The sequence below is a fragment of the Chelonia mydas genome, chromosome 1 (genome assembly GCF_015237465.2).
Source record: "Chelonia mydas isolate rCheMyd1 chromosome 1, rCheMyd1.pri.v2, whole genome shotgun sequence".
Taxonomy (NCBI): domain Eukaryota; kingdom Metazoa; phylum Chordata; order Testudines; family Cheloniidae; genus Chelonia; species Chelonia mydas.
Genome location: NC_057849.1, coordinates 110,538,584 through 110,550,041, shown reverse-complemented (window position 1 = coordinate 110,550,041; position 11,458 = coordinate 110,538,584). Strand labels below are relative to the sequence as shown.

Sequence of the window (11,458 nt, the reverse complement as noted above, 5' to 3'; positions counted from 1 at the left end):
GCTGGGACAGAGGGTTGGGATGTGAGAGTGAGGGCTACGGGAAGGGGCCGGGAATGAGGGGTTCAGGGTTTGGGAGGGAGCTCTGGGCTGGGGCAAAGGGTTGGGGTGTGGGAGGGGGTCAGGCCTCTGGGCTGGGGGTTGTAGGCTCTGGGGTGGGGCCAGGGATGAGGGGTTTGGGGTTCAGGAAGAGGTTCCAGGTTTGGGAGGGGCTCAGGGCTGGGGGTCAGGGTACGGGCACAGGCTTACCTCTGGCGGCTTACGGTCAGCAGCGCAGCCAGGGGGCAGAGGCAGGCTTCCCACCTGTCCTGGCACCATGTACTGCACTGCGGCCAGCAGCAGGTCTGGCTCCTAGGTGTAGGCGTGCAAGCGACTCCATGTGGCTCTCGCCCACAGGCACTGCCCCCCGCCAGCTCCCATTGGCCAGTTCCTGGCCAATGGGGGTGCGGAGCCGGTGTTCAGGGTGGGGGCAGTGCGCAGAGCCCCGTGGCTCCCGCGCCAAGGAGCCAGGACGCAGCATGGTGTTGGAACAGGAAGGGACTAGCCTGCCTTAGCCGGGCAGCACAGCCCATGGGACTTTTAACGGCCTGGTCGGTGGTGCTGACCAGAGACGCCGTGACCCAATGCCTTACATTCCGCGACCCAGTACTGGGTAATGACCAGCAGTTTGAAAACCACTGCTCTAGCATAACTAAGTCAAGGGCAACCTAGCTGGGTCAAAGGCCAGGATATTAAGCAACAAATACAGACCAGGATATCCTTCATCAATGGTGAAGGGGAAAGATGAATGTGAAGCTCAGGACACACTTCCTCAGCTAGGGGAAATAATGTAACCCACACACCTTCTGGGCAGAACATCACAAAAGCACTCAGGGTTTCACTGCTGAGTGCAGGTTTGTGAGTGCTGCTAGGGACAAATTCGCTTTCTGATCACTGCTCCTGGACCAATACCTGCAAAAGTTTATCTATCCTGAAAGCATCTGTATTGTTCTGTCGAAGTGTTTCTCTTGGCACTAAACTACTTATCTTAGTATGGATGTTACTCATTATTAACAATAGTTTACAATATTTGTTATTGAATATTTATTCAAAGCTTCAATATTTCATAAAAATAATTATTTGTACCTTTGTTGGTTCCCCTTCTCAGGGCCGTAACTAGAGTGGGGCGAGAGGAGCAGCTGCTCAGGGCACAGAGCTGGCGGGGGTGCAAAAATGGGTCAGCACAGGCCCAGCAACATCAAACATCTGCCCCTTTCCCCCCACCCACCTAGGATAGCAATGTCACCTGAAGTCCATGAGAGTAGTTTAGGGGAGCATTGCCTCCCCCAGAGAGGTTCCAGAGCTGCTTCTCCTGCTGGGTACTCACTGCCTTTGCAGCTGGATGCTGCCTCCTGGGTCCTAGGGCTTGTTGTCTTCCCCTTCTACGGTGCTGGCTGCCCGATGTGGCCACCATGCTGTTTTCTGTATAATGGTGAGTGCAGGGTGATACGGGGATAGGGGCAGGTAGAGGCAGATGTGGGATGGGCATTGGGGCAATGAGCAGTGGGGAGAGCAAAGGGGATGAGATGGGGAGACGAAGGGGATGGGGAAGTGAGGAAGAGAAGGGGAGGGGACGGGGAATGGGGGGAAGCAGGACCCCTGCATGCAGCATCCCCTCAGCAGCAGCAGCAGCTGGTGCTCCCGTTAAGATGGCTCATGCCCTCCCAGCCTGGGGAGCCCACCCAGTACAGACACCTCTCCAGCACCCCCCAAATACTCCCGCCAACATTTCCAGATATCCCTCCCTGTAGACACCCCTTCCAGCACTCCCAGATATCCCTCCCAGTACACAGACACCCCTCCAGCACCCCCCAAATACCCCCTCCAGTGTCCTCTATTTGGGAACTTGAAATATGGTAACCCTAGGGGTTACTCTGTTCTCACAGCCTTGGTTTCAGCAGTTGGCGGGAGCAAGTCCATCCTGCCAGCAGTCGCCTGCCACCAGCCCTGGGCTCGGCCCCAGAGTCGCATGGCTGAGCTCAAACCTTGGGCTGTGAGACCGAGATCCTGGAATCATGGGGCTAGGGCAGGGGAACAAGGGCTGATTCTGCTCTGTGAGCAGGGAGTGGGGAGAGAGTGACCTGGCTGCAATGGCAGGTCCCTGGGCAGTGAGCAGGGTGTGACCAGGCTGCTGAGAGGCAGGTGCCCCAGGGGAATGAGTCCTCCAGGGAATAGCGAGCATCTCATGGCAGTCAGGCTCCATGGGCAGGGGCCAGCTCCAGAGGCTGTCGCCAGCCAGCGCTGAGCTCCTTCAGGGAAGAGGCAAGAGCATATCAGGTGCAGGTTGGAGCTGTGCCACCCACCCTGCCTGGGGACTGCCCATCTGTGCAGAGGTGGCCTGGCTTGGGGAGCAGGGCAGGGAGGGCTGCCAGGCAGCCAGCCAGTGCTCTGGCTCCCACAACATGGAGCGCCAAGGGTCTGAGCGGGCCAGGCAGCTCCTACCAGCTTCCAATCTGCTGGCTCCCGGCAGGAAGCGACTGTTTTTAAACTGTGGGGCACATCCCCCTAGGGAGGCATGCTCCACAGTTAGAAAACCTCTGTGCTAAATGGGAGACAAAAACCTGAGTGGGCATGTGACCCTGCGTGCCTCCCCTCTATGTTGCTTCTAGTGGGTGCAAATATGATTAGAGCCAGGGTCAAGCAAAATGCTTAGTTATGGCTCTGCCCCTTCTTGGTAAAGGTTGAGATGCTGCTTGATGCTGATGTCACAAGCAGTTCTTGTTTCCATATGTTACAATGACTCCATGAAATACAGAAAATATCAGTACACTATTTTAAGTCAGGTATTTTCTCCACCTAATTTCATTGTGCAACTGTAGATTATCTTGAATATGGAAAAAGGAAAATCTTGTATCAGCAACAGCAGGGGATTAAAATAAAATTTTGCTGTGAGAGGAAATCAAAGCCAATGTACAAATATTACTATATCACTGAAGTTACATTAAACTATAAAACATACAAAGAACACATTAGGTAAAGTACAGAATCATGACTGGTGTGGAGAAAGTAAATAAGGACGTTATACTCCTCATAACACAAGAACTAGGGGGTCACTACATGAAATTAATAAGCAGCAGGTTTCAAACAAACAAAAGGAAGTATTTCTTCACACAAAGCAGTCAACCTGTGGAACTCTTTCCCTGAGGATGTTGTGAAGACTATAACAGGATTCAAAAAAGAACTAGATAAGTTCATGGAGGATAAATCCATCAATGGCTATTAGCCAGGACAGGCAGGAATGCAAAACCATGCTCTGAAGTGTCCCTAGCCTCGGTTTGCAAGAAGCTGGGAATGGGTGACAGGGGATGGATCACTTGATAATTACCTGTTCTGTTCATTCCCTCTGAAGCACCTGGCGTTGGCCACTGTCAGAAGACAGGATACTGGGCTAGATGGACCTTTGGTCTGACCCAGTACGGCCGTTCTTATGTTCTTTGGTCCTTTACCTAACAGAGCAACTGTTCCAGTGGCCCAGAATGCATATTTTTATATATATTGTGTATACACACACACACAGGCTACAATTTTTTCCACGGAGACTGTGGAAGTCACAGAATCTGTGACTTCTAGTGACCTCCATGAATTCGGCCCTGTCAGCCAGGAGCTGCAGGGTCCCGTCCCTCCACCTCCCGGTGCGAGGGGGGGGGGACCCTGCAGCTCCCCATGGCCATGGGTGACAGGGGCCCCGGGAGTTCCCAGCCACTGCAGGGCCTCAGCTCCTTGCCGCTGCAGGGACCCCCCCGGAGCGCCGAGCTGCTGCGGGCAACGGGGCCCTCCCACAACTCCCAGCCAACACAGGCAGTGGGGTTCCCCAGAGCTCCAAGCCGCAGTTGGCGGCTGGGACTCCCCGCAGCTCCGAGCTGCCAAGGACGGCAGGGCCAGAGCTCCTGGCTGCCTTGCGCAGCGGGGGCCCTCCGCAGCTCCCGGTTGCCATGGGGGGCAGAGGTATCCTGGAGCTCTGAGCCGCTGTCCCCAGAGTTCCAAATCACCATGGGCGCCAGGGGTCCTTCAAAGCTCCCGGCCGCTGTAGGTACCCCAGCGCACTGAGCCCTCACTGGTGGTGGGGGCCTCCAGACCTCAGAGGAGCCCTTGCAGCTGCCCAACATCTGCAGGCAGTGTGGGGACCCTGCAGCTGGGCTCCCCATTTTGTCAGGGATATTTTTTAGTAAAAGTCAGGGACAGCTCACGGGCTTCCATGAATTCTTCTTTATTACCCGTGGCCTGTCCGTGACTTCTATTAAAAATATCCATGCCTTAAAATCTTAGCCTTAATAATGCATACAGTATGCATTGTGATAGGGGGCATCAAAACAAGAAAAATGAAACTAGAATGAATATCCTAGCAATCACTACATGAGCAGAATAGTCCTTTCAGAAGTGCCTACTTAATGAGCATATACAGAATTATAGTACATTTAAAAGTAAATTTAAAAATTTAAATTTATAGTAAATTCCACCTAAACTCTTATTTCCCACATGATGATTGTAAGATCAGTAATTGCTTTCTAATGCTTTGAACTCTATTGTACTGTTTGATATGCAAGTACACATACCAACACTTATCCAGTATCTTATATTTCAGGGTAAGTGCACACACAGGCAGTTATGGACTTTTCCAAGCTACACTTCATCTCCTATTACACTACTACTCCTTTCCATTATTCTCCTCCCCTCCTATCACCTTATCTTATCTTTGTGTGCATTATCTCCTCAGTCTAAATAAACTCAGAAGGGCCAGAGCTTAAGCACAGTAACAGTTTATGAACCAGTCTGACTTCTTGAGCCAATGTGCCAGAACTGAAATTTTATTTTGGCCAATAAATCATTTGTTTAAGAAAAATGTTTGAAAAATTGCAACTGTACTACTTTAGTTTATTTTTAAGAGTAACGTGAAGTCTTACCCTGTGTGTCTAACACCACCACACACAAAAGTAGGATTTAAAGCAATTTAGACACATTTTAGCAACTAATATTTTATTTAAAAAATAGTAATATACAAGTCATCTTTGGAGAATTACATTGTCTATAGACTATTGCAGATAAATAGTTATTGGGGACTTTTAAAATATAAGAATTGTTTTAAATGTGCTTTAACCTAAAGATGCTGAAGTTAACAAAAGGGAAGTTTAGCCATCTGTTCTAGTTGTATGACATAATTTTAACACTACAAAGCTATGGCTACTTTCTGAAGTTTGTTTTTAAAAAATGATTCTTCAACCTTTTCTGTAAGACACTAAACAGTTTGTCTTTATGTAGTAAAGAGATACAAATAAAGTAAGGCTCCAATCCTGGAAACAGTTATACACGTGTTTAACTTATGCATGCAAGTAGTCTCATTGAAATAAATGGGACTATTCGTGTTTGTAAAGTTACTCAAGTGTCTTTAATAGCCCAGTTTATTTTAAAACTGCCCAGCTTCTGAACCATGGAATACATGTAAAGAGGCCAAAGACTGAAAAGCAGATGAAAGTAGATTAGACCATATTTTTAAATGACTTGGTCTTCAATTAGTAATGTCAACTACAAATATATTAGCATGCAACACTACAGCACTGAAGACCATAATTTGTTTTCATTAGAAAGCTTAGATCACAAAATCAGGACAGTGTTTCTATAAAAAACAAACCATTGTCAGCAAAATTAATAAGTGGTTATTTGAGCAGATTTAAATATTTAATATATTTCAAAACACTTCAGAAGTTACATTAAGTGCTGTTTAGTAAGTAAACATAATGTATCAAAATTACTTTCAAAAGGCTATAATATATATATATATATATATCTTCACTGAATACTTCTGTACTACAGCATTCATATTATGAATGAAAACTGTTTACGGCAGAGATATTTTCTTTGGTACAATGCACTTAAGTGTGACTTGGCCATATGCACATAAAGTATAAGGGCATATCAACGTAGCTGCTTAATGGAAATGTTCATTAAATTATATTAATGTGACAGTAACTTACAATGCTGTATGCATATTGACCATATACTTTTCTTCTGTAACTTGCAGTAATGGCCATTTTCCAAATTCTTGTTTGATAAGAAATACAGAAGAAAAAGAAAAAGCATAGGAAACTATAGCTTACTTGTATAATTTTTAACATTTGCTTTCCATAATCCTCTGTATTACATAAAGCTGGAAATGAAACAGAAAAATATATTAGTATACATTAGTAAATATAGAGAAAATTAAAAACTTTATACTCAAGAATTATTCATAATGGCATAGTTAATAAATCCATTTTAATAAATCCATTTTCATGTACAATTCTTACAGAAGACTACATGAAGGGAAAAGAAAGTAGCTACATTATTTATAAGATGCAATTTTGAGAAGGTGAAGTAGAAATAGAATACTGATGTATACACAGAAAAAGTCAAGCCTGGTCTTGCTCCAGCATTCATGGGAATGTGTGTGCCCATATAACTTCTAAAATTATGCATAGCAGTTGGCCAGGGACATACAGCTGCGTAACAGATAAAAATTGAACTTTCAATTTCAATAAGACTGACACAAACAACAAAGCAGACAGTTATTTACAGTTAAGTTGTAATCCACCATCAAGGAAAAAAAATGATTAATTTTATGATGTTTGTTTTTGTCACACTCAAAGTTAAAACATATTTTGTGTGCATCCATTTTCTTTGTGAAAACACATTTGTTTTAATGAGTTATTTGGGAGTTCTGTTTTTAAAGGACCCCTGTAACTCCACAACTTTTTCAAGTTTTCACAAGACAAAAATCAATTGGCTCCAAAAGTGAAAAAATGTGGGCCATATTCAGGATACAGCACAACTGTATGACCATGTTACAAAATCCTGAAAATACTTGTTTGTAACGTATGTGATGATACAGTCACAACGATGGCAGAGTAACTGGTTCCTCAGTGGCGAGGAGGCATTGGAGGATTACAAGCCAATGAGTGCCATTGACCCAGCAAAGATTACTGTTTAGCACTGGCAAAGATCCAAATTGGCTTCCCTCTTTACTAGAAAATAGCATAGCATATGATAACACAAAGAATAAAAGAAGAAATGCAAGATAAAAGTAGTAACTATAAAGATCAATTCTACATTTTCTACAACTTTTGAAACTAACACATACCCTAAACCCATAACACTTGACAATTGCATCCAACTGCTATTTCTGGAATTCCCTGTGTGAGTTTCTGTCCCTTTCTAACTTCTCACTCTCATTCTGTTCCTGCACGTTCACAATTTCATGATCTCTGACATCAAAGCACAGGAGTTCAAGCCGAAAACCTGGATCCCTTATTGAAAAAAAGAACTCTCATGGAATATACAGCAGCTCCTCAGATCAGTCAAAATAGCAAAGTTATTTGAGCCAATGACTCAAGCATAATGATTATTCATACTTTAATTCTCATCATATAAAAGATAACATTCACACTGTTTATTAAAATGACTGAAGCTTGGTTATGACTAAAGAACTCTTTGAAATGTGAAGACTTTTTTCTCTATTGATATCCTAGTTAGACTGCTAGTTAGCACTTACTTTTTACGGTCCTTGTCTTTTTTCAAACTAACGCTAGGTGTAGATGCAAATGCCTGTGCTTGAAGTAACTCAGTAGCAGCTTTTCTTTTATTGAATGCAATCATATCATCTTCCAGGAGTTTTCTTTTTTCCTCCAGCTTCATCCTCTCTTCTTGGTGAAGTCGCTTAAGGTGTTCAAATTTAGCCTGCAGCTGTTAACCAAAGCACAAAAATTGCATTTCCAACTAGCGACACACGGTGGTAGCCTTGCCAAAGGAAAACACTCACTAATACTAAAGCAAACTTTGTAAGCTACATAGATAGCTTGCATGTGTTATCATTGTAGATTTCTTACATATCTTGAGTTCTTAAAACACTGCTTCATAAATCAACCACAGGGGCACCATAATCCTGTTAAAAAAAACTTTAAGTAAAAGAAACTTTCAAAGTACAATCACATATTTATATGCATTTGCAAAAAAGGCTTAAACAACCATTTTTTTCCAAACAACTTTTAAAAAAAGACATTTAGGATGACATGTACACAGATTTTAATTCGTATTAAAAAATTAACAGGGAGACACATGGGTAACTTAATACTGGAGCCAATAAATTGCAAGAACTAAATAGGGCACTAGATTTGCATCAGGAAATATTTTATATGGATCAAAAATTGAGGCATCCACAGGTAACATTTCTGAAGAGAGGGCCCCCTTTATGGTTCAACAGAGGAGTATCCAATCATCACTGAGCTGAGTAAAGAAAAACAACAGCTTGATATAAACTGGAGTTGGGGAACTCTTTGAAATTGGAACCTCTGAGAAGAGGGAAAGATTAGTAGAGCATTCGAAAATTAGGACTTGTTGGGCAGAATATCTACGACTTCTATCTCCCTAAAACTAGATGGTCAGAAAGCCATCAGATGGCTGTATATGTATGTAGCCCACTGTCTACGACTACAATTTGAGTAGTCGGAGAAAAACTATTTGTTGTATCACAAGAGTTAATTATTTATTTGAAACAATTGTTCTCTGAAGAAACACATTTTAGGCTTTGTCTACACTAGTACTTCTGTCTGCAAAACTTTTGTCAGGCAGGGGTGTGAAAAAAACCACACCCCTCACCAACAAAAGTGTTGGTGTGGACAGTGCTACGTCAGCAGGAGAGCGTCTCCCACCAATATATATACTGCCGCTCGTTGGGGGTGGTTTAATTATGCTGGCAGCAGAGAGCTCTTCTGCTGGCATAAAGCAACTATACAGGAGACCTTACAGTGGCACAACTTCAGCGGTACAGCTGTGCTGTATATAAGGTCCAGAGTATAGACATAGCCTTAATTTCTCTTTGGATCTGTGCAGTTACAGATCCGAGAGAACCACTGCATGCTCAAAACCTCTGTTGAAGCTGTCCATATGGACTGCCACACTTGGGAGATTAACAAGCAAGTAGTGACCCTGTAGGTTGGTCAGTCTGAGGAGCAGTATTTAGAAGTAACTGCAAGACTACTGTCCTGAATTGGGAAGAATTCAGGTACAGAGAGTAATGTTGCATAAAGAGCTCCAAATACTAACCTTGCATACAAGACAGATAAGGTAGGTGAGGTAATATCTTTTACTGGACCAACTTCTGTCAGTGGAAAGTACAAGTCCTCTGAGCTACACAGAGCTCTCCTTCAGGTCTGGGGAAGGAAGCAGCCTCTGAGAGTTTGTCTACACTTACAAAACTGAGAGTGGACTAGATGATACATCCGAGGGAAGGGAACAGAAGGAGACTCCGCCGATTGGAAGGCATGAGATGCACTGTCCTAGGTTTCGGGGTTCCACGACCACCGCTCCCAAGAGAAGGAGTCTTGGGACGCTCTCCTCAGGGGGACTGAGTCATCTATCTGCTGCCCTGACTGGGAAAACCGAGAAGTCTGCTGCTTGCCAGGAGCTAGGATTCACGATGTGATGGAAAGACTGCGGAAACTCATCAAGCCCTCGGATCGCTACCCCTTCCTGCTTCTCCACGTGGGCACCAATGATACTGCCAAGAATGACCTTGAGCGGATCACTGCAGACTACGTGGCTCTGGGAAGAAGGATAAAGGAGTTTGAGGTGCAAGTGGTCTTCTCGTCCATCCTCCCCGTGGAAGGAAAAGGCCTGGGTAGAGACTGTTGAATCGTGGAAGTCAACGAATGGCTCGCAGGTGGTGTCGGAGAGAAGGCTTTGGATTCTTTGACCATGGGATGGTGTTCCAAGAAGGAGGAGTGCTAGGCAGAGATGGGCTCCACCTAACAAAGAGAGGGAAGAGCATCTTGGCAAGCAGGCTGGCTAACCTAGTGAGGAGGGCTTTAAACTAGGTTCACCGGGGGACGGAGACCAAAGCCCTGAGGTAAGTGGGGAAGTGGGATACCGGGAGGAAGCAAGAGCAGGAGCGCACGAGAGAGGAGGGCTCCTGCCTCATACTGAGAAAGAGGGACGATCAGCGAGTTATCTCAATTGCCTATACACAAATGCAAGAAGCCTGGGAAACAAGCAGGGAGAACTGGAAGTCCTGGCACAGTCAAGGAATTATGATGTGATTGGAATAACAGAGACTTGGTGGGATAACTCACATGACTGGAGTACTGTCATGGATGGTTATAAACTGTTCAGGAAGGACAGGCAGGGCAGAAAAGGTGGGGGAGTTGCATTGTATGTAAGGGAGCAGTATGACTGCTCAGAGCTCAAGTATGAAACTGCAGAAAAACCTGAGAGTCTCTGGATTAAGTTTAGAAGTGTGAGCAACAAGGGTGATGTTGTGGTGGGAGTCTGCTATAGACCACCGGACCAGGGGGATGAGGTGGGCGAGGCTTTCTTCAACTCACGGAAGTTACTAGATCGCAGGCCCTGGTTCTCATGGGAGACTTCAATCACCCTGATATCTGCTGGGAGAGCAATACAGCAGTGCACAGACAATCCAGGAAGTTTTTGGAAAGTGTAGGGGACAATTTCCTGGTGCGAGTGCTGCAGGAACCAACTAGGGGCAGAGCTCTTCCTGACCTGCTGCTCACAAACAGGGAAGAATTAGTAGGGGAAGCAAAAGTGGATGGGAACCTGGGAGGCAGTGACCATGAGATGGTCGAGTTCAGGATCCTGACACAGGGAAAAAAAGAGAGCTGCAGAATACGGACCCTGGACTTCAGAAAAGCAGACTTTGACTCCCTCAGGGAACTGATGGGCAGGATCCCCTGGGAGAATAACATAAGGGGGAAAGGAGTCCAGGAGAGTTGGCTGTATTTTAAAGAATCCTTATTGACGTTACAGGGACAAACCATCCCGATGTGTAGAAAGAATAGTAAATATGGCAGGAGACCAGCTTGGCTTCACAGTGAAATCCTTGCTGATCTTAAACACAAAAAAGAAGCTTACAAGAAGTGGAAGATTGGACAAATGACCAGGGAAGAGTATAAAAATATTGCTCGGGCATGCAGGAGTGAAATCAGGAAGGCCAAATCACACCTGGAGTTGCAGCTAGCAAGAGATGTTAAGAGTAACAAGAAGGGTTTCTTCAGGTATGTTAGCAACAAGAAGAAAGTCAAGGAAAGTGTGGGCCCCTTACTGAATGAGAGAGGTAACCTAGTGACAGAGGATGTGGAAAAAGCTGAAGTACTCAATGCTTTTTTTGCCTTTGTCTTCACGAACAAGGTCAACTCTCAGACTACTGCAGTGGGCAGCACAGCATGGGGAAGAGGTGACCAGCCCTCTGTGGAGAAAGAAGTGGTTCGGGACTATTTAGAAAAGCTGGACGAGCACAAGTCCATGGGGCCGGATGCGCTGCATCCGAGAGTGCTAAAGGAGTTGGCGGATGTGATTGCAGAGCCATTGGCCATTATCTTTGAAAACTCATGGCGATCGGGGGAAGTCCCAGATGACTGGAAAAAGGCTAATGTAGTGCCCA

At 45.2% G+C, this 11,458-nt stretch overlaps 1 protein-coding gene across 5 annotated transcripts in view; it reads right to left on the bottom strand.

Annotated features, from left to right (window-relative positions):
- Nucleotides 1–6,081: 6,081 nt before the first annotated feature.
- SEPTIN10 (septin 10) overlaps nt 6,082–11,458 on the bottom strand; it is a 49,896-nt gene continuing 44,519 nt past the window's right edge. For 3 of the 5 annotated variants that reach the window (XM_037897462.2, XM_037897460.2, XM_043536179.1), the window contains 2 exons: nt 7,559–7,749; nt 6,082–6,178 (listed from right to left, as the gene is read on the bottom strand). In XM_037897462.2, coding sequence (XP_037753390.1) covers nt 6,169–6,178; nt 7,559–7,749 — 201 coding nt within the window. In that variant the 3' untranslated portion in view covers nt 6,082–6,168. Of the gene's footprint in view, nt 6,179–6,202; nt 7,314–7,558; nt 7,750–11,458 lie in introns of those variants that run through there. The other 2 variants (XM_043536183.1, XR_006287505.1) reach the window with 2 other exon arrangements.